The following is a 25,283-nucleotide window of genomic DNA, read 5'->3' on the forward strand; positions in this document are numbered from 1 at the left end:
GTCTGTTTTTTCTGCTTTTGAGGGTTATGGTTCTTATGGCATAGTCTTCTTTTCAATTAGTCTCTTATGAATGCTAGTGCAAATCATCTTAGCTTGAAGCGTATAGTTATCTTCAAGCAAATCATCTTAGCTTGAAGATAATAGTTAGGTTGTAGGTGCTGGCTAGGGCTGATGGGAATTGTGGGTGGTTGCTAAACAACTCCAAGCATGCCTGGAGGATGTGGACCATTTGGATCCCTTCCAATCGGGATTCAGGCCTCACCACGGAACTGAAACTGCCTTGGTCGCACTGGTCGATGATCTTCGGCGGGCTAGGGACAAAGGTGAGAGCTGCTTCCTAGTTCTGCTGGATCTCTCAGCGGCCTTTGACACCATCAATCATAACATCCTTATGGACCATCTAGAGGGGCTGGGGGCACTGTTATACTGTGGTTCCGCTCCTTTCTTCTGGGCCGTGTCCAGAAAGTGGTGTTGGGGGATGAGTGTTCAGACCCCTGGGCTCTCACTTGTGGGGTGCCTCAGGGTTCCGTCCTCTCCCTCATGCTTTTTTAATAGCTATATGAAGCCGCTGGGAGAGATCATCAGGGGGTTTGGGCTGGGTGTTCATCAGTATGCAGATGACACCCAGCTCTACCTCTCGTTTAGATCAGAATCAGTGAAGGCAGTGAAGGTCCTGTGTGAGTGCCTGGAGGCGGTTGGAGGATGGATGGCAGCTAACAGATTGAGGTTGAATCCTGACAAGACAGAAGTACTGTTTTGGGGGGACAGGGGGCGGGCGGGTGTGGGGGATTCCCTGGTCCTGAATAGGGTAACTGTGCCCCTGAAGGACCAGGTGCGCAGCCTGGGAGTCATTTTGGACTCGTAGCTGTCCATGGAGGCGCAGGTTAATTCTGTGTCCAGGGCGGCTGTCTACCAGCTCCACCTGATACGCAGGCTAAGACCCTACCTGCCCGCAGACTGTCTCACCAGAGTGGTGCATGCTCTAGTTATCTCCCACTTGGACTACTGCAATGTGCTCTACGTGGGGCTACCTTTGAAGGTGACCCGGAAACTGCAATTAATCCAGAATGCGGCAGCTAGACTGGTGACTGGGAGTGGCCGCTGGGACCACATAACACTGGTCCTGAGAAATCTGCATTGGCTCCCAATACATTTCCGAGCACAATTCAAAGTGTTAGTGTTGACCTTTAAAGCCCTAAACGGCCTTGGTCCTGTGTACCTGAAGGAGCGTGTACACCCCCATCGTTCAGCCTGGACACTGAGATCCAGCGCCGAGGGCCTTCTGGCGGTTCCCTCATTGCAAGAAGTGAGGTTACAGGGAACCAGGCAGAGGGCCTTCTCAGTAGTGGCGCCCGCCCTGTGGAACACCCTCCCTTCAGATGTGAAGGAAATAAGCAGCTATCCTATCTTTAAAAGACATCTGAAGGGAAGTTTTTAATATTTTAATATTTAATGCTGTACAGTGGTACCTCAGGTTACATACACTTCAGGTTACATACGCTTCAGGTTACAGACTCCGCTAACCCAGAAATAGTGCTTCAAATTAAGAACTTTGCTTCAGGATGAGAACAGAAATTGTGCTCCGGCGGCGCGGCAGCAGCAGGAGGCCCCATTAGCTAAAGTGGTGCTTCAGGTTAAGAACAGTTTCAGGTTAAGTACAGACCTCCAGAATGAATTAAGTACTTAACCCGAGGTACCATTGTATTGTTTTTAACATGCGATTGGGAGCCGCCCAGAGTGGCTGGGGAAACTCAGCCAGATGGACGGGGTATAAATAATAAATGATGATGATGATGATGATGATGATGATGATCTGAAAAGACTAGAGGGCACCGGGTTAGCCAAGGCTGTTGTAGATGTTCTTCTGGGTGAGAAATTTAAACCAGATCTCAAGCTCTTAAGGGATGTGAATATGAGTGGTTTTGTTTTTGCTTCCTCTTCTCCCTCAGTTTATTTTATTATACTTTTATTAAGTAGAAATTGCCGCCTGATTGAAGTGCCATGTAGCGTCAGCTGCATAGCAACTGGAAAATTTCCAACATCCAGGGTGTGGGGAAGTACTTTGAAGAAGTGGATAGCATTTAGAAAGCAACAACTTATTGGTGCAATCCCCTCGCTTAAAACATCTGCGTCCTCTTGATGAGACATGATGATTGTTCCTCAGGTGACCTTTGGGGAAAGAGGCCCACGTCAGAGTTATCTTTCCCTTCAGGTCATTTAGGTTTTCACCCTTTTTCATGCGTACATTGGGTAATGAAAGAGGGGAAGTGGGGGGGAGAGCGATGGAAGGTTTGACTTTGACGTGTTCCTTGACCTCCATGCATTAAAGTATTATCTGCACCATGGAGAGCCAATGTCTTTCCCTCAGGATGTTTATTATTTGTTTATCAAATTTATATGCTGTCCTTCATCTGATGATTGCAGGACAGTTTACAGTGTAAAAGCAAACAATATAACAAACAAAACAACTGCCCCCACCCTCAACTGTCTAAAAGGCCATAGATTGTTTATTTAGTCAAAGGTCTGGAAATGTTTCAAGCCAATGTCTTTTACAGAGGCAGCATCATCTTATTGTAATCCTAACTACTTGCAACGTCTGGAGACATTTTTGCTATTTGTGAGTACGGTAGCGGAAAAAATAACAAATTGGAACTTTCTTTTACCATTTCCTTCTCAGTATCAGAAATCATGTAATAAGCAATCACCAGTGCACAATGTCTTATGGTAATGCACTAAGCAACAGAATGCTCAATCTGGGACCCTCCCACTTCCCAGGTACCAGATTACACATGTAGAAGTAGGCTTCATTCAGGTGCTCCTTTTAAATGCATGGGGGTCAAGAGTGGGGAGCAGTGGGCGCATCTCTAGTCTGCAGCATTCATTTGTACTCAGTGTTAAAAAAAAAGAAAAAAGAGCTAGTTGTTATCCAACACCAACTGATGGTCTATTGTGTTTGTATGTTGTATGCTGCTTTGGTGCTTAAATATGAGAAGCAGTATATAAATTTATATAATGAATAGAATACTGTAATATCACAAGAACTTTTAAGTGGTGTTGGAGAACATCTGGACATTGGGCCTGATAACTTGCCCCAAGCATACTAATCAGTTTTGGGCAAACTCTGACCACCTTTCCCATACTTGTAGAAATTTCCTTTGCAGCTGTGGCTTGGAAGTTTTGATAACCAGATGTCTTATTACATCAGGTAATTGGTAGGTGAGTGGCCCACAGAGAGCCACTTCTGGATGCAGCCCTCCAAATGGAAGTGATTCTCCTATAAAATAAAATAAAATTCTGTGTAGTAAGATTGACATCACATATTGATAGCCACCCTTTACTATATATTTCCTATATATTTTGGAATGTTGTTTGTCTGTTTGCTGTACATTTGAACACCTCTTAAGACAGCCTTTGCCAACCTGGTTGCTTTCCAGGGGCTGAAAGGAGTTGTAGTCCAAAACATCTGGAGAGCATTTGGTTGGCAAACACTTTCTTAAGATATCATAACCCAATTTTGCATTATCATTCCTGAGATCTATGAGCAGGTTTTCAACTATATTTAGATATGAGTAGATGCTATTTGAATCAAGATGGTGGGCAGAACCTTGCAAAACTCATGCCACCCCTACTTTCCTAGAATTTCTTAGCAATATCGGGTACAAGGCTACTAGTAGCAGAATCACTGAGGTCATATTCTTCAAGATGTTGATAGTTTAATGTTCAAGATTCTTAGTCACATTGGTGTTCTAGCAGAAACTGGGCTACTGGGAGGTATATATATATAGACATATGGAGAGAAGGTGTACCTGTTCTGGACATGGATGGGCATGGAAACCAGGAAGGGGGTTTCTCCATGGGTCACCTGAGCTCACCATAGAGGGTTGAGGTTTGTGACTGAGCAAGAAACTCAGGTTTTGGTTCCCCATTTCATTGGGAAGAATTTCCTTGGTTTCAGAGACATGATAAGAGCTGGGCCCATTACCTTCCACAAGCTTGAAACCATCTGTTTTAAATAGCCTGCAGCTTTTTAGAGGCCAGGAGTTGAGCACTTTCTCTCTGTTGCAGGACTTCTCCAGGCTCTGAACAGACTTTGTGAAGAAGGGGGTGGCTTTTGCTTTCTTAAAATTACCAGGGTAAAGAAATATATGTTTATGAAGGGTGCGGGAATATGATCAAGTGCACCTCTCCCTCTTTCTCTCCCTCCCTTTTAAAGAAGTAGTCTAAGCCTTCCATTGTTGCCAGATCAGGGCAGAAATGCCTGTTTGTTAAATAAGGGGTTTGTACACTCCAGGACGTGGGGCTGGTCATTGGCTGGGATCACCACACGCCATCCTGGGCTGCTGTGGATGTCAGCTCTAGCAGTCTCCCTTATTATTTCATAGATGAAGTTCTGAATAAGCACCAGCTTCTGCCAGTGCATCGCAATGTCCCCTGACAAAGCATTGCACCACAACATTTGTAGAGACTTTAAATGGTGTTGTTACCATTGCCGCAGGGGCCCAGCAATGGAGGGGACCCACCTGAGGGCATTTTGATGAGGTACCACCACATCCCCAGAGCAGGCCCTGTGGATGGAAAGTCCTTGAGCATGAGCTCGTGGTAGGATAAAAATGGAATATATGAGAGACAGTTGCAAAAAGCAGTGTTTGTGTTTATGTCCATGCGCTTAACCTTCCCCCCCTGCCTGCTGCTTCTCTTTTGTAAGTCTTCCACTTCAGAGCTGCTTATCCGCCAACAGGTTTGAAGGTCAAGTGGAGAAAAGCAGCAGGCAGCGGCAGTGGAGGCAGGGCTGGTACTGTTCAGGGATGCTTCTGATAGAAGAAGTGAGAGCCAGCTTCACTGATGCCTTTTGAGAAGGACTGTGGTTCAAGTGGTAGAGCACATGCTTTACATTCAGAAGGTCCCGGGTTCAACCTCTGGCATCCCCAGACAGTGCTGGGAAAATCTGGAGAGCTGCTGCTAGAGACTAAAACCTGAGATCTTTTGCATTCACCTTTCCGACCTGCTTCCAGGTTTTGGTGCCAGAAAGGTAATAGTAAGGGGGTGGGTGGTAGGTGGGAGGGAACAGAGAACATGGAATTAATGCTGTTTTATAATTTGCTCCAGCATAGCAGCATCATAGCAGTCCCTGAGCAATTGACCAGAGGCCTACTTACCCCTTGTTCATTTTGATCTGTTGTTCATTTCCCAGTTTTTGCAGAAACATGCCTTTTGAATTATAGTACAAGCTGCTATTTTTACAGCCTGGGGGAGAAGCTGTGTCTATTTACAGCAACTGGAACTGATGCACTGACTACAATGACATCTTCCCTTTCCAACTAGAAGTTTCCTTTTAGAAACTAACACTATTATATGACACTTCCAGAAATGAGATTTGTCTCCCCATCCTCTTTTATTAGCTGTAGTATATTCCTGTTTTAGAAACAGATTCCTCCTCCCCCCCTTTTTTGAAACCCCCACAACTTTATTGAACTTCTATATAGAGACTCAAACTGTATTATTGTGGATGTATCAGTGGGCTGGTTCTGATCCTCTCAGCAATAGATTGGAGAATTGGAAGTAAGTGTAGGATGTGTGTTTCCTTTCCTCAATTTTGGTTTCCACAACTGGCAGCTTCACTCCAAACCAGAACAGAAAAGCAAAAACGTTCTTCAGATGTAATACCAAACTATGAAATTGTGGGATGAGTTTTAATAGGTAGAAGAAAATAGATTAATTGCAATATATCCCTCCAGGCCACATGTGTGGGTTGAACAGTTTTAACATTCCACCCTTGGCAGCAAAAACTCCTATGCTAAAAGCATAGGAATTAGGCTGTAAAGGCTCATTTTGAGCAAGTCCACCTAATGAAATAAGCAACCTTCTCACTTCTTATCCCACTCAACAAACAATCAGGCAACAACTTATAAAGTATATTTAAAATAAGATTTACTTGCTTTGTAATCATGCATTGGTTCACAGCAATGGCAGCATTAAAAAAATATCCCGTAGGCAGTATAGCACATGCCTGACACTGGAGCAAGCGGACTGCCCTCATCGCTGGTCAAAGGATGAGAGAGAGAGGAACAGGAAGGAATATGTTGCTTCCTCTCCAAGAGAGGAAGGGAAATGACATCACATAGAGCCATTTCTACCACTTGTATTTCTATGGTCTGAGTATCTACCTATCAGCAATACAGCTCCGTTGACTTAGCCCCTTCTCATGCTATGTGGGAAGAATATGCATTTGTTAGGTTTGGCTGCTAATCTCCCACAGGAATGGCATAAGAAAAACATTCCATTTCCCTAGCATATGAAGATGAGAAGAAATTCTGGTTTGTGATTGGATCCTAGTTTGTAGGCAGGTGCAAACAGTCATTTGGCCATTGGAATGTACCAATGAACTAAGGTTAATAGCTACACCAAGATCAGAAGGGAAGGAGGAAGTGTGCAATCTACTCAAGCCTTGTTCTTTCTAATGGTTTGGCATTAAATAAGCACAATTGAAGAAGGTTGGGTTATACCAATGGTGTCTGGTGCTCATATGGAGTGGTAGAGCGGAAGGAAGGAAACTCACTGAGATTTGTAATGACTCTAGGGAGGCTATGATCGAAGTGTTGCTTGATGATGGCTTTCTCATCCCAACCACGGAAGAGCTGAACATCTTGAATATTGAACATCTAGGTTAGTGCTCTAGATTTCTCTTTTCTTTTGGCACAGATGTGTGCACATGGTTTCAGCAGTTGACCACTCAAAATAAATAAAACAAATCTGTGCTACATCCTAGCAAACTGGAAACCGTATTACCATTTTAAGTAATATAAATTAATAGCTTTCAGTTGCCACCATAGTCAAAAATTATGTGGAATGTGGGGAGGGGGCAAAGACAGAATGAGAAAGTAGTAAACTGCCCTGCACCTTGCCTTTTCAAATTAATGAAATTGAGTTAATCATGTCTATTAATTTCAGTGACTCTGCTTTGAGTAGAGCTAGCATTGGATACAGCCTTATGATTGTGGTTCTACACCCTCCTGCTGATAACAGTAGTAACAATAATCACGCAGAAATATAACTTTAAAACTTGAGGAAAATTAAGGGAATGTGGTGGTGTTCAATATATTACCTGGTTGTTGTTGTTTGAATAACTTTTTTCCTCTCTCCCCTTGGTGGTGGTGTAGAAACCGCGGATTGGGATTTTAGAATCCCTCAGTCTTTTGGTTGCTTCTGGTACCCCCTCCTGAGGGGCCTGCACTCTAGAGACTTCACACAGACTCTGGCCGAGATGCTGTTCTGTGAGCTGAAGAAATTCTTCTCGATTACCGAACTCCGGTCAGACTATCTCATCAGGTGGCTCACAAAAATTTTAGAGACCAGCGCACCATCAAGTGAGTATTGTACCCTTTGCAGGAATAAAAAGCAACAGAAAGCGCTGTTTAATCCTCATCATCAACAGCAACATTTTTTGAGAGCCAGGGTGGTGTAGTGGCTACGGAGTTGGGCTAGGACCTGGGAGACCAGAGTTCTAGTCCCCACTCAGCAGTGAAGTTCACTTGGGCCAGTCACTCGCTCTCAGCTTAACCTACCGCACAGGATAAAAAGGGGGAGGGGGGAGGAGAACTTAAGTATGCCACCTTGAGCTCCATGGAGTAAAGGTGGGATATAAATGTAATAAAACAAATAATAATAAACATTTAAGGTAACTGTCCCCAGCCTGGTACCCACCAGAAGTTTTGATGACCGTTTCTATCAGCCGTGAGAGTGGGAGGCCAGAACTTCTGAAGGGTGCCAGGTTGAGGAAGGCTGATCTAAAACATGCAAACCAATATGAAAAAATATTTTTTGCTATTTATTTTATGTGTTTATATACCACATACAAAAAAGACAAATAGAATAAGTAGAATACAGGTGACCATGACTTTCTGTGTACGCAGCCTTGAAGGTTGAGGAAACACATTAATGTGTTAATTCACACATTAGTGTGAATTAATGTTCCTTGCCAACTACATTTGCAGTTTTGTAGGAACTAGCGAATGGGAAAACCTAGCAATGTCACATTTACTATAAATCTGGAAAGGAGTTGCTCTCCTTGTAGGGCTCTTTTCTACACCCTCATTTTCTTCCTTTTAATGATACCTTTTGCTTAAGCCTCAAGAATTGGAACACAAGGATAGTCCTGCACTGAACCAAAGATTCATCTAGTCTAACATTCTTATTTTAGCAGGGACTAACTTCTGAAGGAGTCTATGAGCAGAGCATGAAAGCAATGGCTGTCCCTCACAACAACTGGTATTCAAAGTGGCTGTTTCTGATTATGGAAGTTCCACTTGACAAATAGCCTTTGATAGAACTGGCCCCTATGAATTTGTCTAATCACCATTTAAGCCATCTGTTAGATGGCAATTGAACTGCTGTTGTTCTGATCAGTCTGGCTCCCACCAATGCCTTGTTCTGTTAGTAAAATTTGACAAACCTGCTCCTTGAGGTTTTCTCGAAACTGGCTCTCCATCTACTTGTTTTTCTGTTTTAAAACACATACTGTTAAATCAGCTACTCTTGGCTCCATTTTACAGATAAGACAACTGGGGCTGAGACAAAGTGACACTTTCCCAAAGCCACATTATGGCAGATATGGAATTTTGACCCAGGCCTTCCTTTTTCAAATCCAACTCATTTGATTACACACTCTTTCTTTGCCAGCTAAGTGTCTCTTTTCTTTTTCTTTCATGGTTCTGCGTGAAGAGAAAAAGTCAATGCATTCCCACACAAATAGCGAAAGCACCCCGGAGCCATTTCTTCAAAATGTTTCACTGCAGTGGCAAAAACTCCTTGATTGTTGCCTAGAAGCTACTTGCTGGGCGAGTCTTCATCTCATGCACATGTAAGTATGTAAGCCATTCACTGGAATATGCATGGTGGTGGAGACCTGGGCTTCAGGGTGTTAGTGCAGAAGAGTCAGTTCAGGAAACCAACATGATTTGCAGCCAATACTTCAGCCTCTGAACTGGCTCCTCATTGACCTGTGGACACAGGTAAGAGATGGGACTTTTTACTTGAAGTACTCTAAATACCTTGGCACTTAAAAACCCTAGGGCAGAGATGGGGATCCTCAGGCTTGGGTATCAAATGAAGCCTTCCAAGCCTCCCTTTCTCTGTCCCTTGCACTTTCTCAAGTTGATCTTGCTTAGTTCTGTGCTTGGGTTCACATGAGAGTGTGGTGCACTTGCAAGGAGTGTGGTGGTTTGGTGTGCTCCACACCGAGATAGGGAAATAAAACTCGCAGGTATGGAATTTATTGGCACCTATTATGCCCAGCTGGCTTCTTAAACACTAGCTTGCTTTGGCCAACTCATTTGAAAGCAGTTGTTCTGCCCTTGCATCACACTCTCTCCACATGTCTCTCTTTCCGGGCTCAGGATTCTGGAAAAATTGGATCAGCCTTTGCCTCCAGATTCCAAGGAATTGCTTCTCTACCTCACCTCTATTTACACCCAAGAGGACACCGTTCCCAGCCCAGGCTCAATCCCAGAACTCCGCAAGCAGCCTATTTATACTGTGGAGAGCTTACAGTGGCAAGTGAAGCAGAGCAATATGGCCAGAGGGCTTGCCAAAAGAACTACAAAGCATGAGTGGCCGCTGGGAGATATTGAAGAAGAAGAAGAGATGGAGGAGGAAGAGGGAGAAGCTCAGGCAGCACATCTCCACCCTGGATATCTTGATGAGAGAAAGATGGTTCTGCTTGGGTCGGTCTGGCAGGTCAGCCCAGGTAAAAATTGCCTTTTGGTTTGCTGGGGAAAGGGAGAAACAAGCAGCAGTCTGGAGTGTCTCCAGCCTTACATCTGGCATTGTCTTGAGTATCTGTACACATCATGATTAGTAGTTGCAAGTATGTGGAATGGTGGTAGTGGCAGTGGTGGGCTGTTAATATTATTATTGGATTTGTGAGTCACTTCCTCTTACCCTGAGCAGCCCAAAGTGACTTACAGCCAAACAGTTGAGTGGAGATAGAAAAGGATGGAACTAAGCACCTGTGATTCAGAGACACTTGAGCCCACAGTTTCATTCTTTGCCTAGCAGGGGCCTTTGCTACATCAGAGGAAATAGAACTTTGCAGGAGCTATGAAGGATAGAACACATGCTTGGCATGCAAAAAGTCCCATGTTCATTCCCAGGCATCTCTAGGTAGGCCTGGAAAATACCCATCTGAAACCATAGAGAGCTGTTGCCTTAGACAGTGAACTAATGGTCTGATTTGGCACAAGGCAGCTTCCTAAGTATGTTCTGAGGTGATAAAATCACATGGGGGGATGAGTTGGTGGAGGGAGAGAAAGAGGACCCTCTCTTGTAAGTTATCAGTGGTAGAATATCTGCTTTGCCTGCAGGATCCCAGGTGCAGTCCTATAAGTTAATTTGTGTGTTGAGTGGCCCATTCAATTTATTTGGATGATGCTGAGTTCTAATGTTAAAAAAAAAAAGTATTCTCTGCGTCAGTCTAGTCTTCAGTGCAAAATGCCCGGGCTTGTGAGAATCATTCTGAGCTATGAATGTTGTTTGTTTTTTCCCCTAGGCTGAGTCAGCCTCATTCTAGCACCTGTTACTAGATTTAGTATTAATTCCAGCTCTCTCTAATAATCTTTTTAATTTCCTTATTGCTCAAGTAGTACACATTGAGTTTCCCAGGCAGTTACCCAGTGTGTTGCCCAATAAGTTTCCAGAAATGTTGTGTTAGACATGCCCCAAAGAGATATAAAAAATCTGCTTTCAATGCTCCACTCATTTAGAAACTACTCAAATTCATTCATTCATTCTCTCTCCCTCCCCCCCCCTCTCTCTGTGTCTCTCACCCACACACTTGTTTTCTTTTGGGGGGCGGAATGGTGAGGATATTTTGAGCTGGTTTATCCAGAAATAATCATGGCTCAGTCTGAAGTGTGTTTACAGCTCAGAATTGATCTGCACCTCATTCACTGCATCAATTAGATGTTTGTGGGCAACTCAACATATAAGCTTGTATTCAACTGACAAAGTGGGGGGGGGTCAAATAGAATCACACTGCTCTGCATTTGCTGCCCTGCTCTGCTGAAGAAACAGATTGTCAAATTTCTAGACCATTGGTCCAACACATTGGACCCTCAATATGGTCTTTGGTTGAAATGAGGGAAATATCATTTATCAAAATGATATGAGGGAAATATATCCTTTGCTTGAAATGATATGAGGGAAGGACCCAAGGATTTGTGTGAGTGTTCATTGAACTCCCTTGTCATGATCAGACCATCATTGGGTAAGTTTTGGACTGACACTGGTAGTTCCCACCTAAAGATGGGGTAACCCATCTTTAGAAACTAATGCAACTGTGTGTGTTTCTTTAATGATCTGGGGGATTTCCAGCTAAGAAAGCTGACAATCCTGTCATAGACAGGATTGCCTATGGAATCCAAGATGAAATGAATAGTTGGCACGATTGTTCCTGAGCATCCTCTCCAGCATTGTGGAGCCCAATTGGTCTCTTTGTCTTCTGGGGAGCTCCAGGCTATGAAACAAGCTAGATCAAGGCTAGAGTGATGCAAGTCTCACTCTGAAGCTGACCCAGTGCACAGTTGCAGCCTGCCATAAGGTGGGTTGTAATGGAGCCAGATGGGTGGGGTATAATTATATTATTATTATTATTATTATTATTATTATTATCATCATCATCATCATCATCATCATCTCCATGCATAGGCCGTATATGTTAAGAAGTTGGTCTCTCAGTGCTTGTTTGGAAGGGTTGACGATTATTGATGTTCTGAAACTTCAAGCCCAAAGGGCAAATATAACCCCCAGCCTTATTTGAAAGACTGTCTGCAGGCCGTGCACCTTCCCCAGGCCATACCAGCCCTGCTTTTGCCTGGCTGCAAATGTTCATTGCTTGCCTGGATGGAGGATAGGGAGGAATGGGTGTGCAACCTCTGAGTTCATGGAGTAGGAGACATTCCAGCCATGCAAAAAGTGGCTTCACACAATTTTGCCTCCAGACCCACCTATCACTGGCATGTGACACCAGAAGGATGCCTGTGAGGGATTGCGGCCTTCGGACTGAAAGGGGTTTCCCATCCATTGTAAAGCATACTTACATTTTAACTCAATTCTAACCCACATTGATCTCTGGGGAGAGGAAAAACCGGGAATACAGCATGATCACATCTTACACATATTTAATTTGCTCAGTTTCAGTTGAAGGCAAGCTGGTTGAAATTATGCAAGTTAAATCCAAGCAGGGCAGAGAGTTTAAAAGCTCCACTTGGGTTACCCCACACATAAAGAGCTTTTAAGCTTGCTGGGCAAGTCCCCCCCTCTCCCCCCCTCACCCACTAGCTGCTGGGTGGTTTATTCATTCATTCATTCATTCAATTTATACACTGCCCTATACCCAGAGGTTTCAGGGCGGTTCACAACAAGACCACAACATATAAAATCAAACCAAAAGCAATTACACACACACCCTCCAAGCGACATTCTAAAAGGGTGTTGGATGTCAATAAGATCAACCAAAGGCCTGGTTAAAAAGGAACGTTTTTGCCTGGTGCGCAAAGGTGTATAATGAACTTCCCTAAAGAGAGCATTCCATAGACGGAGAGGCGCTGCAGAGAAGGCCCGTTCTTGTGTTGCCACCCTCTGGACCTCGAAGAGGAGGCACACAAAGAAGGGCCTGAGAAGATGATCATATGGGAAGAGGCAGTCCTTGAGGTATTGCAGTCCTTAGCCGTTCTAGGGGTTTGGGTATACATGCTTTTCGTGTATATTCAGAACCCTTGAAACCGAACCCCTGTGTAAAGGTAAAGGGACCCCTGACCAATAGGTCCAGTCGTGACCGACTCTGGGGTTGCGGCGCTCATCTCGCTTTATTGGCCGAGGGAGCCGGCGTACAGCTTCCGGGTCATGCGGCCAGCATGACTAAGCCGCTTCTGGCAAAGCAGAGCATCGCACGGAAACGCCGTTTACCTTCCCGCCGGAGCAGTACCTATTTATCTACTTGCACTTTGACGTGCTTTCGAACTGCTAGGTTGGCAGGAGCTGGGACCGAGCAACGGGAGCTCACCCCGTCGCGGGGATTCAAACCACCAACCTTCTGATTGGCAAGTCCTAGGCTCTGTGGTTGCAATAATATTGTACCACATTTTGTTCATAGTCCGTATGAACAGACTAACCCCAGGTGAAAGGCATTTGATCGTGCTGAATTATCTGTGTCTTCTCTCACAGATTGGGTGAAGTGGGGAAATTATCCCTTGGGGAAATTGCCTGACCAATCAGATGACCCTGACAACCTGCTGGTGGAGAACTACTCCGTGATGTTGACACACGACCAGCTGATGGATGGAGGCAGGAATAGCACCCCCAATGCCACGTGAGTAACATACTGAGGCCTGAATGGGCCCTTGCAGTGCTAAATAAAAGAGATGAAAGGCTCGATCTTGTCTCCACCATGAAACGCACAGGCCAGTCTTTCTCTTACCTTAACATACCTCACAGGGGGGTTGTTAAGACATCAGGAGGTGTGGAGGGTGTGCGCTGTGGATGCTATATTGGGGAGGATCAGAGGAAATGTAATAAAATCCATGGGAATGGCACAGGCTGTGAATTGACAGTGTGTCATGTTTTGTTCTTTATGTCTCTCTAAGCTGGGTTTTGAACATTACTTTTCCCTTTCACTTGGTTCACTCCTTAGGAACTGCTCTTTACTCCGAGTAGCTTAGAGTAGCTTCTACATGTTTCCTTGAATGTCTGTCACCCAGACAGCTTCCCCATCTGCACTTGCTTAACTTTCCAGGAATAAAACAGCATCATATGTTATTTGTCCTTGGCCTGTGAAGATAGACTCATGGATGTTACGCATATTTGTTCATTTTAACAGATGTTTTAATAACCCAACCTTCCTCCAGTCCCCTCAATTTTTTAAAAAATAAACTACTTACCAGCAGCTGAAAACTGCAGGAGGGGAGAGTGGAACTCAGGTCCTGCTTGGCATCTGGTTGGCCATTGTGAATACAGGATGCTGGATTATATAGGCCTTTGGCCTGATCTAGCAGGACTCTTTTTATGTTAAGTTTGGTGCTGAAAGTGTGTGTTGGGAGGTTGCTTGTTTGGCTCTGTGTGATTGAGGCTTTCTAGATTAGGGTTGACTTATGAGGTCAACTTTTGTTTTTTGCTAGAGTTTTGAGATCTACCAACTGGAGACTGATGCAAAGGGTGGGACAGAAATTTTATAAACTACCCAGAGATCTACTGTAGATTCAAATCTAGCTTCTGCCCATCCTTTTTCTAAGCACTTTAGCAATACAGTGACAAAAAAAGCCTCCACCAGCCTTTCTCCCAACATTGGAGCTGGGGAAGAGACAGGAATCCCACTGCGACTACAGGGAAGATCTTTGGCCACCTCTCTAGCTCCAAAGGAAGTAGGAGGAAAGCAAGGGCTAATTGTGGATGCAATGCTGAGTGAAAATTTGTAGCATTGTTTATGCAGCACCTTGGACTTTGGGTGTTTTACAGCAGTTAAACTGAAGCTGAAGTTCAAAGCCTGTCTGCAGTCTAGTATTTGCTAAAAACTGCAAGTGACACCTTAGCAGATGTTGTAGAATCTTAGAATTGTAGAGTTGGAAGGGACCCTGAGTATCATCTAATCCAATCTCCTGCAATGCAGGAATAAAGCATCCAGGACAGATGGCCATCCAACCTTAAAAAGTTCTTCCTGATCTTTTGTCAGAATCTCCTTTCTTGTAGCTTAAAGCCATTGGCTATCCAGCTTCTGCTTAAAAACCTCCGATGAAGGAGAGTCCACCACTTGCCAAGAGAGACCATTCTATTCCACTGTCAAACAGCTCTTACCACCCAAAAGCCCTTGAGATATTTGAAGATGGCTATCATGGCTGCTCTCAGTCTCCTCTTTTCCTGGCTAAACATACCCAACTCCCTCAACCATTCCTCATACAGCTTGGTTTCCAGACCCTTGTTCATCTTGGATGCCCTCCTCTGCACACATTCCAGCTTGTCACTATCCTTCTTAAATTGTGGCACCCAGAACTGGACCCAGTACTCCCAATGGGGTCTGACCAAAGCAGAATAGACTGGTACTATTACAGCAGTGGGCCCAGGACAGCACTCTTTGGTTCAGCCAGCCAGCCAGTTAAAAATCAACCTAAGAGTTATCTCATCTAGCCCCCATTTTATCAGCTTCTCTGCAAGAGTACCGTGGGAGACGTTGTCAAAAGCATTACTGAAATCAAGATACGCTATGTACACAGCATTCACCTGATCTACCAAGCTTGTAACTTATTGAAAAAAGAAATGAGATGTGTTTGGCATGACTTGTTTTTGAGAAACCCATGCTGGGTATTAGTACTCATAGCTGACCATTTAATTATTTGTTCTAGACCCTTTCCTGGTTAGTAGATACCTAGGTCTTCTTCTTTTTCCCCATTTTGAAGAGAGGGACAACATCTCTCCACCTCCAGTCTACAAGGACCTCACCTATTCTCCAAGAATTCTCAAATATTATAGGCAGAGGCTCTGAGATTACATCCATGAGCTCCATTAGTACCCTTGGGTGCAGCTGACCAGGCCCTGGAGATTTGAATTCATTTAACGTAGCTAGATGTTCCTTTACGACCTGTTTCCTATCTTGGGCTTCAGCTCCCTCCTTGCATCGTTTATTCTGTTATCATCAGGTTGGGCATTGCTTTCCTTTTGGGTGAAGACAGAGGCAAAGTAGGTGTTGAGCAATTCTGCCTTCTCCCTGTCATCCAGTAGCATTTATTCCACCCTCCTCCCTCACAGTTGACTGTATCTGCGGCAACCCCTGTATGTAACATACAAAAACAGTATGAGAGCAATTCAGTGCCACACTCATCTGATCATTCTGTCCATGCTAGCAGTTCTGCCAGACAGAATGATCCCCTGCTTTCTCCCTGTGCACTGTTGAGGGGGTCTCGGCAACCCTCCAGAGCAAATACAGGCAAGGAGTGGAGAGAAAGCACCATTATGCTAGCAGAAGCCCTTGTACTGGGCTTAGCCAGCATGCTATGTTACTTGAATTGGGGCCTACATGTTTTCCACTTTTCTTTAAAGGCACTCTTTTCCTTCATGTGAAGGAACTGCCCAGCCTTAACCAATCTGGTGTCCCCCATATGTTTTGGACTACATCTATCAATTCCAGCCAGCACACATGTGCTAGGTTGAAGCTGGCAGCAGTCATAGTCCAAAGTGTCAAAAGGGCACCAGGTAGGTCAAGATGGTATTTGGCTAAGCTGACCCATGAACGGTGAGCAAGCCAAGTATATTGTTATATAGAATCATATTTTTTTAAATAATGATTTTATTTATTTTCATGGTACAGAAGATAAATTTTGAGAAAACAATTGCTACAACAGTAAACAACAAATAGCTAGTTCTGACAAAATTATTAGTATTATATTATGCCACATGTTAAAGTTTCATTTGATTACGCTGAGATCACACCACATTTTCTCATGAGTGCTGGGTGGATTACCGCAATAGTCTGAACAATTTATATATTCAATAAATGTTTGTCATATGAAATGATATTGACCTTCAGGAGCCCAGAGGCCTTAACCCAATTGTTTGGTTAACTATGTCCTAATTGTAGGAATGGGATGCTTTATTTAAAGTTTCTGTCTGTTTCTAAATACAGAAAACATTTTTCCTTGGCTCAGACGAATGCTTTATCCTCAAAGCTTCTAGGGGGTATATATTACAAAGCTCCTATAAGTAAAAGATTGTGCACTTTCAACAACAAAGACGTATATTTTGTTTTACCTGTTCTTTTTTTAAAGCATTTTTACAAGTGTACATAGGAACTGATATGCCCCATTGCACAGTCCTTCATTTAATGCCCTTCAGAATTTCTCTTGACCACTTTCATGGAGAGCTTGAACTTTTTGAATGATGGAGCAAGTTGCAAAATTCATAAATGTAGCAATCTTTGATAGCTTTTTCTGCTTTTAGCCATCTTAAATGCTTCACATTCTGTAACTTTTTATTTTATCTGTGGTTGGTAGACCATAAATAAACAGCATTTGAATATTAGTTTCTATCCATGTTCACTCCTATTTATTAAGCAAATTGATTAAAAAAACTTGTGTGGTTCAGACTTCTGCAATCTGGTAACAGCCCAAGTTAAGGGACGCGGGTGGCACTGTGGGTTAAACCACAGTCTAGGACTTGCTGATCAGGAGGTCGGCAGTTCAAATCCCCCAATGGGCTGAGCTCCCATTGCTCGGTCCCTGCTTCTGCCAACCTAGCAGTTCGAAAGCACGTCAAAGTGCAAGTAGATAAATACTGTATTTTTTGCTCTATAAGGCTCACTTTTTCCCTCCTAAAAAGTAAGGGGAAATGTGTGTGCGTCTTATGGAGCGAATGCAGGCTGTGCAGCTATCCCAGAAGCCAGAACAGCAAGAGGGATCGCTGCTTTCGCTGCGCAGCAATCCCTCTTGTTGTTCTGGCTTCTGAGATTCAGAATTCCCCCCCCCCCCTTGTTTTCCTCCTCCAAAAACTAGGTGCGTCTTATGGTCTTATAGAGCGAAAAATATGGCAGGAAGGTAAACGGCGTTTCCGTGCGCTGCTCTGGTTCGCCAGAAGCGGCTTAGTCATGCTGGCCACATGACCCAGAAGCTGTACGCCGGCTCCCTCAGCTAATAAAGCGAGATGAGCGCCGCAGCCCCAGAGTCGGTCACAACTGGACCTAATGGTCAGGGGTCCCTTTACCTTTAACAGCCCAAGTTGCAAATATTTTTCTTGCCCTAAAGACCTCAGATAGGATTGGGGAATAGCGTATGTTACAATAGTCTTTGCTACAAAATTGTTCCAGAGGTCTGAGCACTAGATTGAACACTAATCTGAACACTAGATTGGCCGGCATCTATTTTAGGTCTCTGCAGCAGGCCTTCTATTTATGGTTAGTTTTTTACCCCAAAGTTGGATGTTTCCAGCAGGGTGGCTCCTAATTGTCCATTTGAGCCAGTGCTGTGAACTTCCATCATTTTGTCACCAGAGCAATAATGTCAGTTGCCACAGCAGCTGCTCCAATTGTAGCCATTTATAGCCACTCCTGTCCCACTTGCTTAACTGTTCTAACTCTGATCCTGCTGTGGTGTTGATTTCTTCCTGTCGGTGTGTGGCGAGGGCAAAATTGTTTGACACACAACTGAAGGCAGAGATGTACAGAAAATAGTTGACATCCAAATTGAGCTTTTCTAGATGATCAGAAATGGTTGCGTTCCCCAGTTCGGCTTCATTTTTAGTGCAATATTCATGCAATACTAGATCCACCTGAAGGAGCATGAAGATGCTGCTCCTTTGTCGAGAATGGTGAGCGGGAACAATTGTTGAAGAGGGCAGTTTGCCTCTCTCGCCCTTCCAAGTAGATTTTTTTGCCAGCAGCAAGGATGGAGGAGCAGATAGCCCTGGGGCACTCCAATGTGTGCATTTATTTTATTTTATTTATGCTGTCTTGCTGTTGAACCTCCCCCTTGCTGTTCTGGGGATATGGGTAGTGCTGTGGCCTAAACCACTGAGCCTCTTGGGCTTGCTGATCAGAAAGTTGGTGGTTTGAATCCATGCAAGAGGGTGAGCTCCTGTTGCTCTGTCCCAGCTTCTGCCAACCTAGCAGTTCAAAATATAAATAGGTACCACTGTGGCAGGAAGGTAAATGGTGTTTCCGTACACTCTGGCACTCATCACGGTGTAACGTTGTGCCAGAAGCAGTTTAGTCATGCTGGCCACATGACCCAGAAAGCTGTCTGGACAAACGCTGGCTCCCTTAGCCTGAAAGCAAGATGAGCGCCGCACCCCATAGTCGCCTTTGACTGGACTTGCCCACCCAGGGGTCATTTATCTTTCCCTTTACCTCTGGGGATGTATAATCAGGAAGCAGGCAAATTATTATCATTAATGACTGATAACGGGTGTTCATGTGGTCCAGTCCTGCTTTTCTGCTTCCTTTTGAGGCATATTGAGTAGCTATAGTTGAGAACAGATTGCTGAACTAGATGGGCTTTTGGTTATTAATTAAATCTTCATCCCATCCTTCTATCAGAAGGCATCCAGTGCTGCAAGTATTGAAGTAGCAAAACAATAGAATTAAAAATTAAACTCAGAACATGTTAAAAGGTTAAGAATGTATCAAAACAGTTACATATTTAAATGATGGCTTATCATTTCAAGATTGCTGGGAACAATCTCTTTCAGCCACCCAATGCCGGGTAAGGGAGGTTTGTTAAAAACAAATGTTTTTAAATCCCTCCTGACCATTAATAACAAGGTAGACAGGTGCACCTCACCAGGAAGGGTATTCCACAAACGGGGAACCACTCCTGAGAAGGCCCTGCCTCAGAACATCTCCAACCAGACTGCATACTCAACACCCAAGCATTCACTTCTGTGGTAGTTGCCACAACTGATATAATAACCACAGGGTTGGCTTAAGTACAGTGGCCAAGAAATGGAGCTAAGAGTGGCAGAACATCTGGATTGAACTTCACCTTTGCCATGAAAGCACCCTGTCCCTTCATCCCAATCAGCAACATGAAGATAATAATAGTGACCTGCTTTGCAGGGATATTATAAGAGCAGTAATGAGTCTGCTTCAGTTTGGACATAACCAGCATAAATGCATTTGTTAATAGCACTGACCTTTTTCTTCATACCTACAGATTCTTCTCTGTTGTCTTCCAGTCATCCCTCAGTTGCATAAGTAGCAGAAACCCCCTCCACCATTCAGTTTCTAAACATAGACTGACTAACAAGAGTTCTTTGTTTTTATCTTGAGTCCATTTCAAAACACCATCCCTCTTAGGGTATGTGATGCTCTCTCTTTCCGCCTTTCTTTCCCCCACCTTGAGGTTTGATTTACGTCACTGTTTGAGGCTTCTTCTTCTGCTGCTGCTGTGAGAGTGCAAAAGAGAAGCATGAGGTCTTGCTTTAGCAATGAGGTGTGGATTTTGTGGTCGCATGTGTCTATTTGAGGAAGGGAAAGGAAAGAGGTTACTCTGGTTATGAGGTCTCTTTTAAGAACTAAGCCCCTGTGGGCTGAGTGGGAAATTTAAGGACCTTGGGTCCTCTGTTTCTTTTTCTCACAGACTTTGCACCTCCCTGTGTGGTGGGGAGGATGGGTTTACCCCCTCTGTCTTCCCCCAACTGGTTTTGCGGGCAAAAAAGGAAGGGCTCAAATGATGTAGAGGAAGCAGCTGATTTCTGAAATAAATCACTGTGGAAGGGAGCTGTTGATGCCTGCAACTTGGAGGATGGGCAGAAACCTCACTTCCACAAAGTGCCTTGCTTTACCTGGGCTATAACTTACTCAAAGAGATGTTACAGAAGCCCCAGATGCTGTCTAACTAACATGTCTGTGCAAGGATTTCTGCAAGGGGACATCCCTCAGTCTCCACAGGGTTGGGGAAAACCCTAGAGCAGATTTAAGGGGCACACAGGCCCTAGAAAGGGGCAAAAATCTTTGTGCTTTAATTTCAAAGAGCATGATGTCCAGTTTATGACAAGTGTAGTCAGTGCTGTGCCTCTCCCAATGACGCTGGACTGCAAGTGACTAACTCAGTGGCAATGCTCACTGAGGCTAATAATAATAATAATAATAATAATAATAATATAAAATTTATATCCCACCCATCTGACTGGGTATATAAAAAAACAAAACATCAAACATTAAAAACAAAATCTCCTATACAAGCGACAAACCAATAACAATAATAATAAACAGTTTGCAGTTATACCCAAATTAAAGTAACCACCAACTCCAACTAAACATTTAACCAACACCAACCCAACAAAAATGAAACAGAGGAACCAAAAGTAGAACCGTTCAAAACATTTTAGCCAGTTGCCCCAACCCAAGAGTTGTTCCAGCAATGTCCCTCCGCCTCCCAGGAGCCTCTTCGCTGTTCAAGTGAGTGTGGGCCCCACCCCCGTGGGCCAGGTGGAAGTGGGCCTTGCAGCAGGAAGCAGCCTTCATTCTAGCACTTAAGCAGCAGCATTCCCTTTCTGTCATAGATGGAGGTCTCTCATGTGGGGTTGAGATAGTTTGCTTTGTGCAGAGCCTATCCATCTTTATCTGCTGTCTAGCATTATTAAAAAGGTAAAGGTACCCCTGCCCGTACGAGCCAGTCGTGTCCGACTCTAGGGTTGTGCGCCCATCTCACTTAAGAGGCCGGGAGCCAGCGCTGTCCGGAGACACTTCCGGGTCATGTGGCCAGCGTGACAAAGCTGCTCTGGCGAGCCGGCACCAGCGTAGCACACGGAAACGCCGTTTACCTTCCCGCTATAAAGCGGTACCTATTTATCTACTTGCACTTAAGGGTGCTTTCGAACTGCTAGGTGGGCAGGAGCTGGGACCGAAAGATGGGAACTCACCCCGCCGCGGGGATTCGAACCGCCGACCATGCGATCGGGAAGCCCTAGGCGCTGAGGTTTTACCCACAGCGCCACCCGTGTCCTAGCATTATTAGTTCTCTGCATTTTACAACATAGGAAACTGTCTTTAGTCAGGCTGCTAGTCGTGGCTCTCCAGTTTCAGACAAGGTAGATTCGTAGCTTATCTGGAGATACCAGGAATTGAACCTGGGATGCTTTGCATGCTAAGCAGATGTGCTGCCACTGAACTACAGCCCCCAACTAAAATGTCCAGTCCCATCCCTGAAAGTGATGAGGTGGAAACATTCCAGCTGTGACAAGCATTTTATTCTACCATCCTGTGCCCCAGTATGCTATTTCCAACTACCTTGTTTCATCTTATAGTGGAGATGCAGCCTGTCCTCTGTTTCTACTATGATTCTGCTTGTAGTGTTCACTCCTCAGGTTTGCACCACAGCCTGATCTATGCATAAGACAGAGTGAGGTGGTAGAGTTCTCAGGTGTGGGAGAACAGACTGCAGACTTCAGGCTTCACAATTTTTTATGCTACCCTAATGCTAGCACAATAGGGAGCAACTTCCTAGCATGCTTGGTTTTTGTTTTTGTGTGGGGGTTTTTATTGTGATGAGGGGTTGGGTACCAAAACCGGCATCCCTTATCAGCTGTCTGAAGCGGTACGGTCCACTCTACCACCTCAGCATTCTGGTGACTTGCTCTGCTGCATATGTAGACCAGTCCCGCTGCATATCTTCAGTTAAATCATTTGTGTTACTTGGCAAGCCATGTTGAGACATGGGCAAGATGTTTTATTTTGCTACCTTTTTATTCCACCTTTTCTCCAAGGCTCTCATTTATCTATGATTATGCAGAAGCTTGAACATGAGATTGGCTCTTGACTCTAGCATTAGGGGAATTCTTTACTATATCTGGCTTTAGGGAAATTTGTAGGTGCTTTTCAACCTTTTCTTGTCCCTACTTGTTGAAAACACACATGTGGCCTGATGGGGTTAGATATTAGAAACCACAGCAGACATGAAGCAGGCATGTGTCTTAAGGCTATAGCCTTAAGCAGGTTTACCAGCTCTAAGCATCTTGGGTGTGGAATACCTGAGATACTTACCCCAATATGTAGGTGCATACCCCAACCTTACCTCACAGTGGCCAGTTAATTTTAGGAGGGCAGATTTTGCCTGTCTTACTGGCTGACTTGATGTTAGCTTTATGAAGCTGTAGCTGGACTTTTCATTGTGGTTTGCACATGCTGTTGACCACTTTGCGAATTTGATGGTAAAGAAGCAGGGAAGGCAAATCCTGCTGAACACAGGGCGTTCCCAGGCTGTCACTGTGTCCAGGAGGGATTAAATCACATCTTGATGAATTCAGCTTGCAAAATTATAGTTGATTTGGAAGTCTTATGCAGCAAACACACTTCCCCAAAAGATCTGACTTCTTGCAATAAGGAAGGTGATGGGGAAATGCTCTGGAAAGTGTGGGATAACAGTTTTTCTGTTGCAGAATCATCTAGCACCCTTGAAAACAATCCAGAATGAATGTTTCTAATATAGTCAAACAGAGATGCATGAACGCTGAATAAACAAGTTGTCTGGATGCACCTTCTGCTGTATTTACTTTTTAACCAAGGATGGTTCTGTTAAAATATCAGTTTCTGCTCTGGCACTGGCAGGTCCCTTGCTGGTTGTATTTGCATTTTGTTAGGGGAATTCCTTCTTTCCTCCAGAGAACAAAACAGCTGTTGGGCAGTTTTCTGTGTGTGCAATGTGGAATTTACATTCAGAAGTAACCATTATTTAATCCTGGGATAGGGCAAAGGTGATTATAGTTGTGAAACACTCTTCACTAGTACAGTGGTGCCTCGCAAGACGAAATTAATCCGTTCCGTGAGTCTCTTCGTCTAGCAGTTTTTTCGTCTTGCGAAGCAACCCTAGTAGCGGATTAGCGCTATTAGCGGTTTAGCGGCTATTAAAGGCTTAGCGGCTAAAAGGCTATTAGCGGCTTAGAAAAAAGGGGGGGAGCGAAAAAAATCGCAAGACGTTTTTGTCTTGCAAAACAAGCCCATAGGGAAATTGGTCTTGCGAAGCGCATCGAAAAACGGAAAACCCTTTCGTCTAGCGGGTTTTTCGTCTTGCGAGGCATTTGTCTTGCAGGGCACCACTGTATATCTTAAGTTGAGTTCAATAGGTAAGTCCAGTGTTTCTCAAGCTTGGGTCCCCAGCTCACCCCTGACCAATGGTCCTCCTAGCTAGGGATGATGGGATTTGTACCCACTACCCGTGTATAAGATGCCCCCAGTTTTTAAACCTTATTTTACAATAAAAAACCTTGTCTTATACACAAAAAGTATGGTATGTGTTTGTGTCCCTTTTGCTTATAAAATTTGTTTTTAAAGCTGTTTTCCCCCCTTCTCCTACAGCTCTTCAGAATGGGGTGGCTCTGCTGCTGAGGGATTATTATGGACCCAGAGCGAGCTCCATAAGATAAAAAATGACCTTCAACTATTCTAACAAGTGGATGATGTGCTGGTGGTGCAGAAGAATATAGTGTGCGGAATTGGCACTACTGCAAGTGTCACATACATACATGTTCCACATTTGTAATATTTTAATGTTTCAGTATTTTAATGCTGTATTTTAATTTTGTTTTAAGGTGTAATCATTCAACTTGTTTTATTATTGCTTGTAAGCCGCTCTGAGCCCGGCCGGCCTTGGCTGGGGAGGGTGGGGTATAAATAAAAATTATTATTATTGTTGTTGTTGTTGTTGTTGTTACATATCATGTGCTGAGGTGTTGGCATGCTATTTTGTTTACTACATGTGAAAGTCTTGCCATTTTACAATTATTTTTTAAAAAGAAACTAAACAATATAAATCTTCAATCAAATATTGAAATATAAAAATTACAGTCCTGTACATATTTACTTTGGAGTTAGTCCTGTTAAAATAAATAGGCCTTATTTCTAAGTAGACAGGCATAGGACTTTCATATTAACTTATCACTCCCTTGGAAGCTGAGCCTCCTATTTCTGTAACCTTCAATAGATTCCCTTCTTTCCCTTTCTCACAATCACCTGTCCATCTGTCCTCTTCTTGTGTCAACTTTCCTGAACTCAAATGGTAGAGGGGAAAATTTGTAGTAGCTTTAGTACCCTCAGAACCTAACATAGTCTGCAATTGTTTGCTGCTCTTCTAAGCCCACTTAATTTGGAGCCAACTCCATTTAAATGAATGGACCTTGCTTCTGAATAAGCATTTATGGGAAGGCAGTGAGCAAGATGGCTAATCATTCTGTAAGCAAGCACGCCAGTGCATCCCTACCCATGCCAACTCAGAAGAAAGTCCTACTTATTCAGCGGGGTGTGCTCCCAAGTAAATTGGATTAGAATTGCCATTTCAGATTTGGGTGAAAAACTGCAATAACCCTCAGGTGTTATTGAGGAAACGCATAGCAATCCTAAGCCCCATCCATGGTTATTATTATTCTTTTATTATTTATTGAATTTATATACCACTCCATACCCGGAGGTCTCAGGGCGGGCACAGAAAAGCTCAACATAAAAACCACAATATGTATAATCAAAATAAAAACCACCTAATAACACCCCCCAATAAAAGGAACATTTTTGCCTGGCGCCTAAAGGTGTATAATGAAGGCACCAGGCGAATTTCCCTGGGGAGAGCATTCCACAGACAAGAAGCCATTGCAGAGAAGGCCTGTTATGTTGCCACCCTCTGGACCTCTCGAGGAGGAAGCACATGAAGGTTAAACCTGGGTAAACTATCCCAAAGGATCAGGCTGTGAAATTGCCCACAATCCTATCAGCATACATTTACCTGGGGAGGAAGGAAAAAGATAAGCCCTACCTTAGCTGAACC

At 44.0% G+C, this 25,283-nt stretch overlaps 1 protein-coding gene across 2 annotated transcripts in view; it reads left to right on the forward strand.

Annotated features, from left to right (window-relative positions):
• Positions 1-24,160, forward strand: part of LAS1L (LAS1 like ribosome biogenesis factor) — a 43,934-nt gene extending 19,774 nt beyond the window's left edge. For both annotated transcript variants that reach the window (XM_083485166.1, XM_083485165.1), the window contains exons 9-14: positions 6,578-6,663; positions 7,158-7,364; positions 8,719-8,857; positions 9,393-9,742; positions 13,219-13,363; positions 23,825-24,160. In XM_083485166.1, coding sequence (XP_083341292.1) covers positions 6,578-6,663; positions 7,158-7,364; positions 8,719-8,857; positions 9,393-9,742; positions 13,219-13,363; positions 23,825-23,915 — 1,018 coding nt within the window. In that variant the 3' untranslated portion in view covers positions 23,916-24,160. The remainder of the gene's footprint in view (positions 1-6,577; positions 6,664-7,157; positions 7,365-8,718; positions 8,858-9,392; positions 9,743-13,218; positions 13,364-23,824) is intronic.
• Positions 24,161-25,283: the final 1,123 nt, after the last annotated feature.

The sequence above is a fragment of the Podarcis liolepis genome, assembly GCF_965112155.1.
Source record: "Podarcis liolepis genome assembly, chromosome: Z".
Lineage (NCBI taxonomy): Eukaryota > Metazoa > Chordata > Lepidosauria > Squamata > Lacertidae > Podarcis > Podarcis liolepis.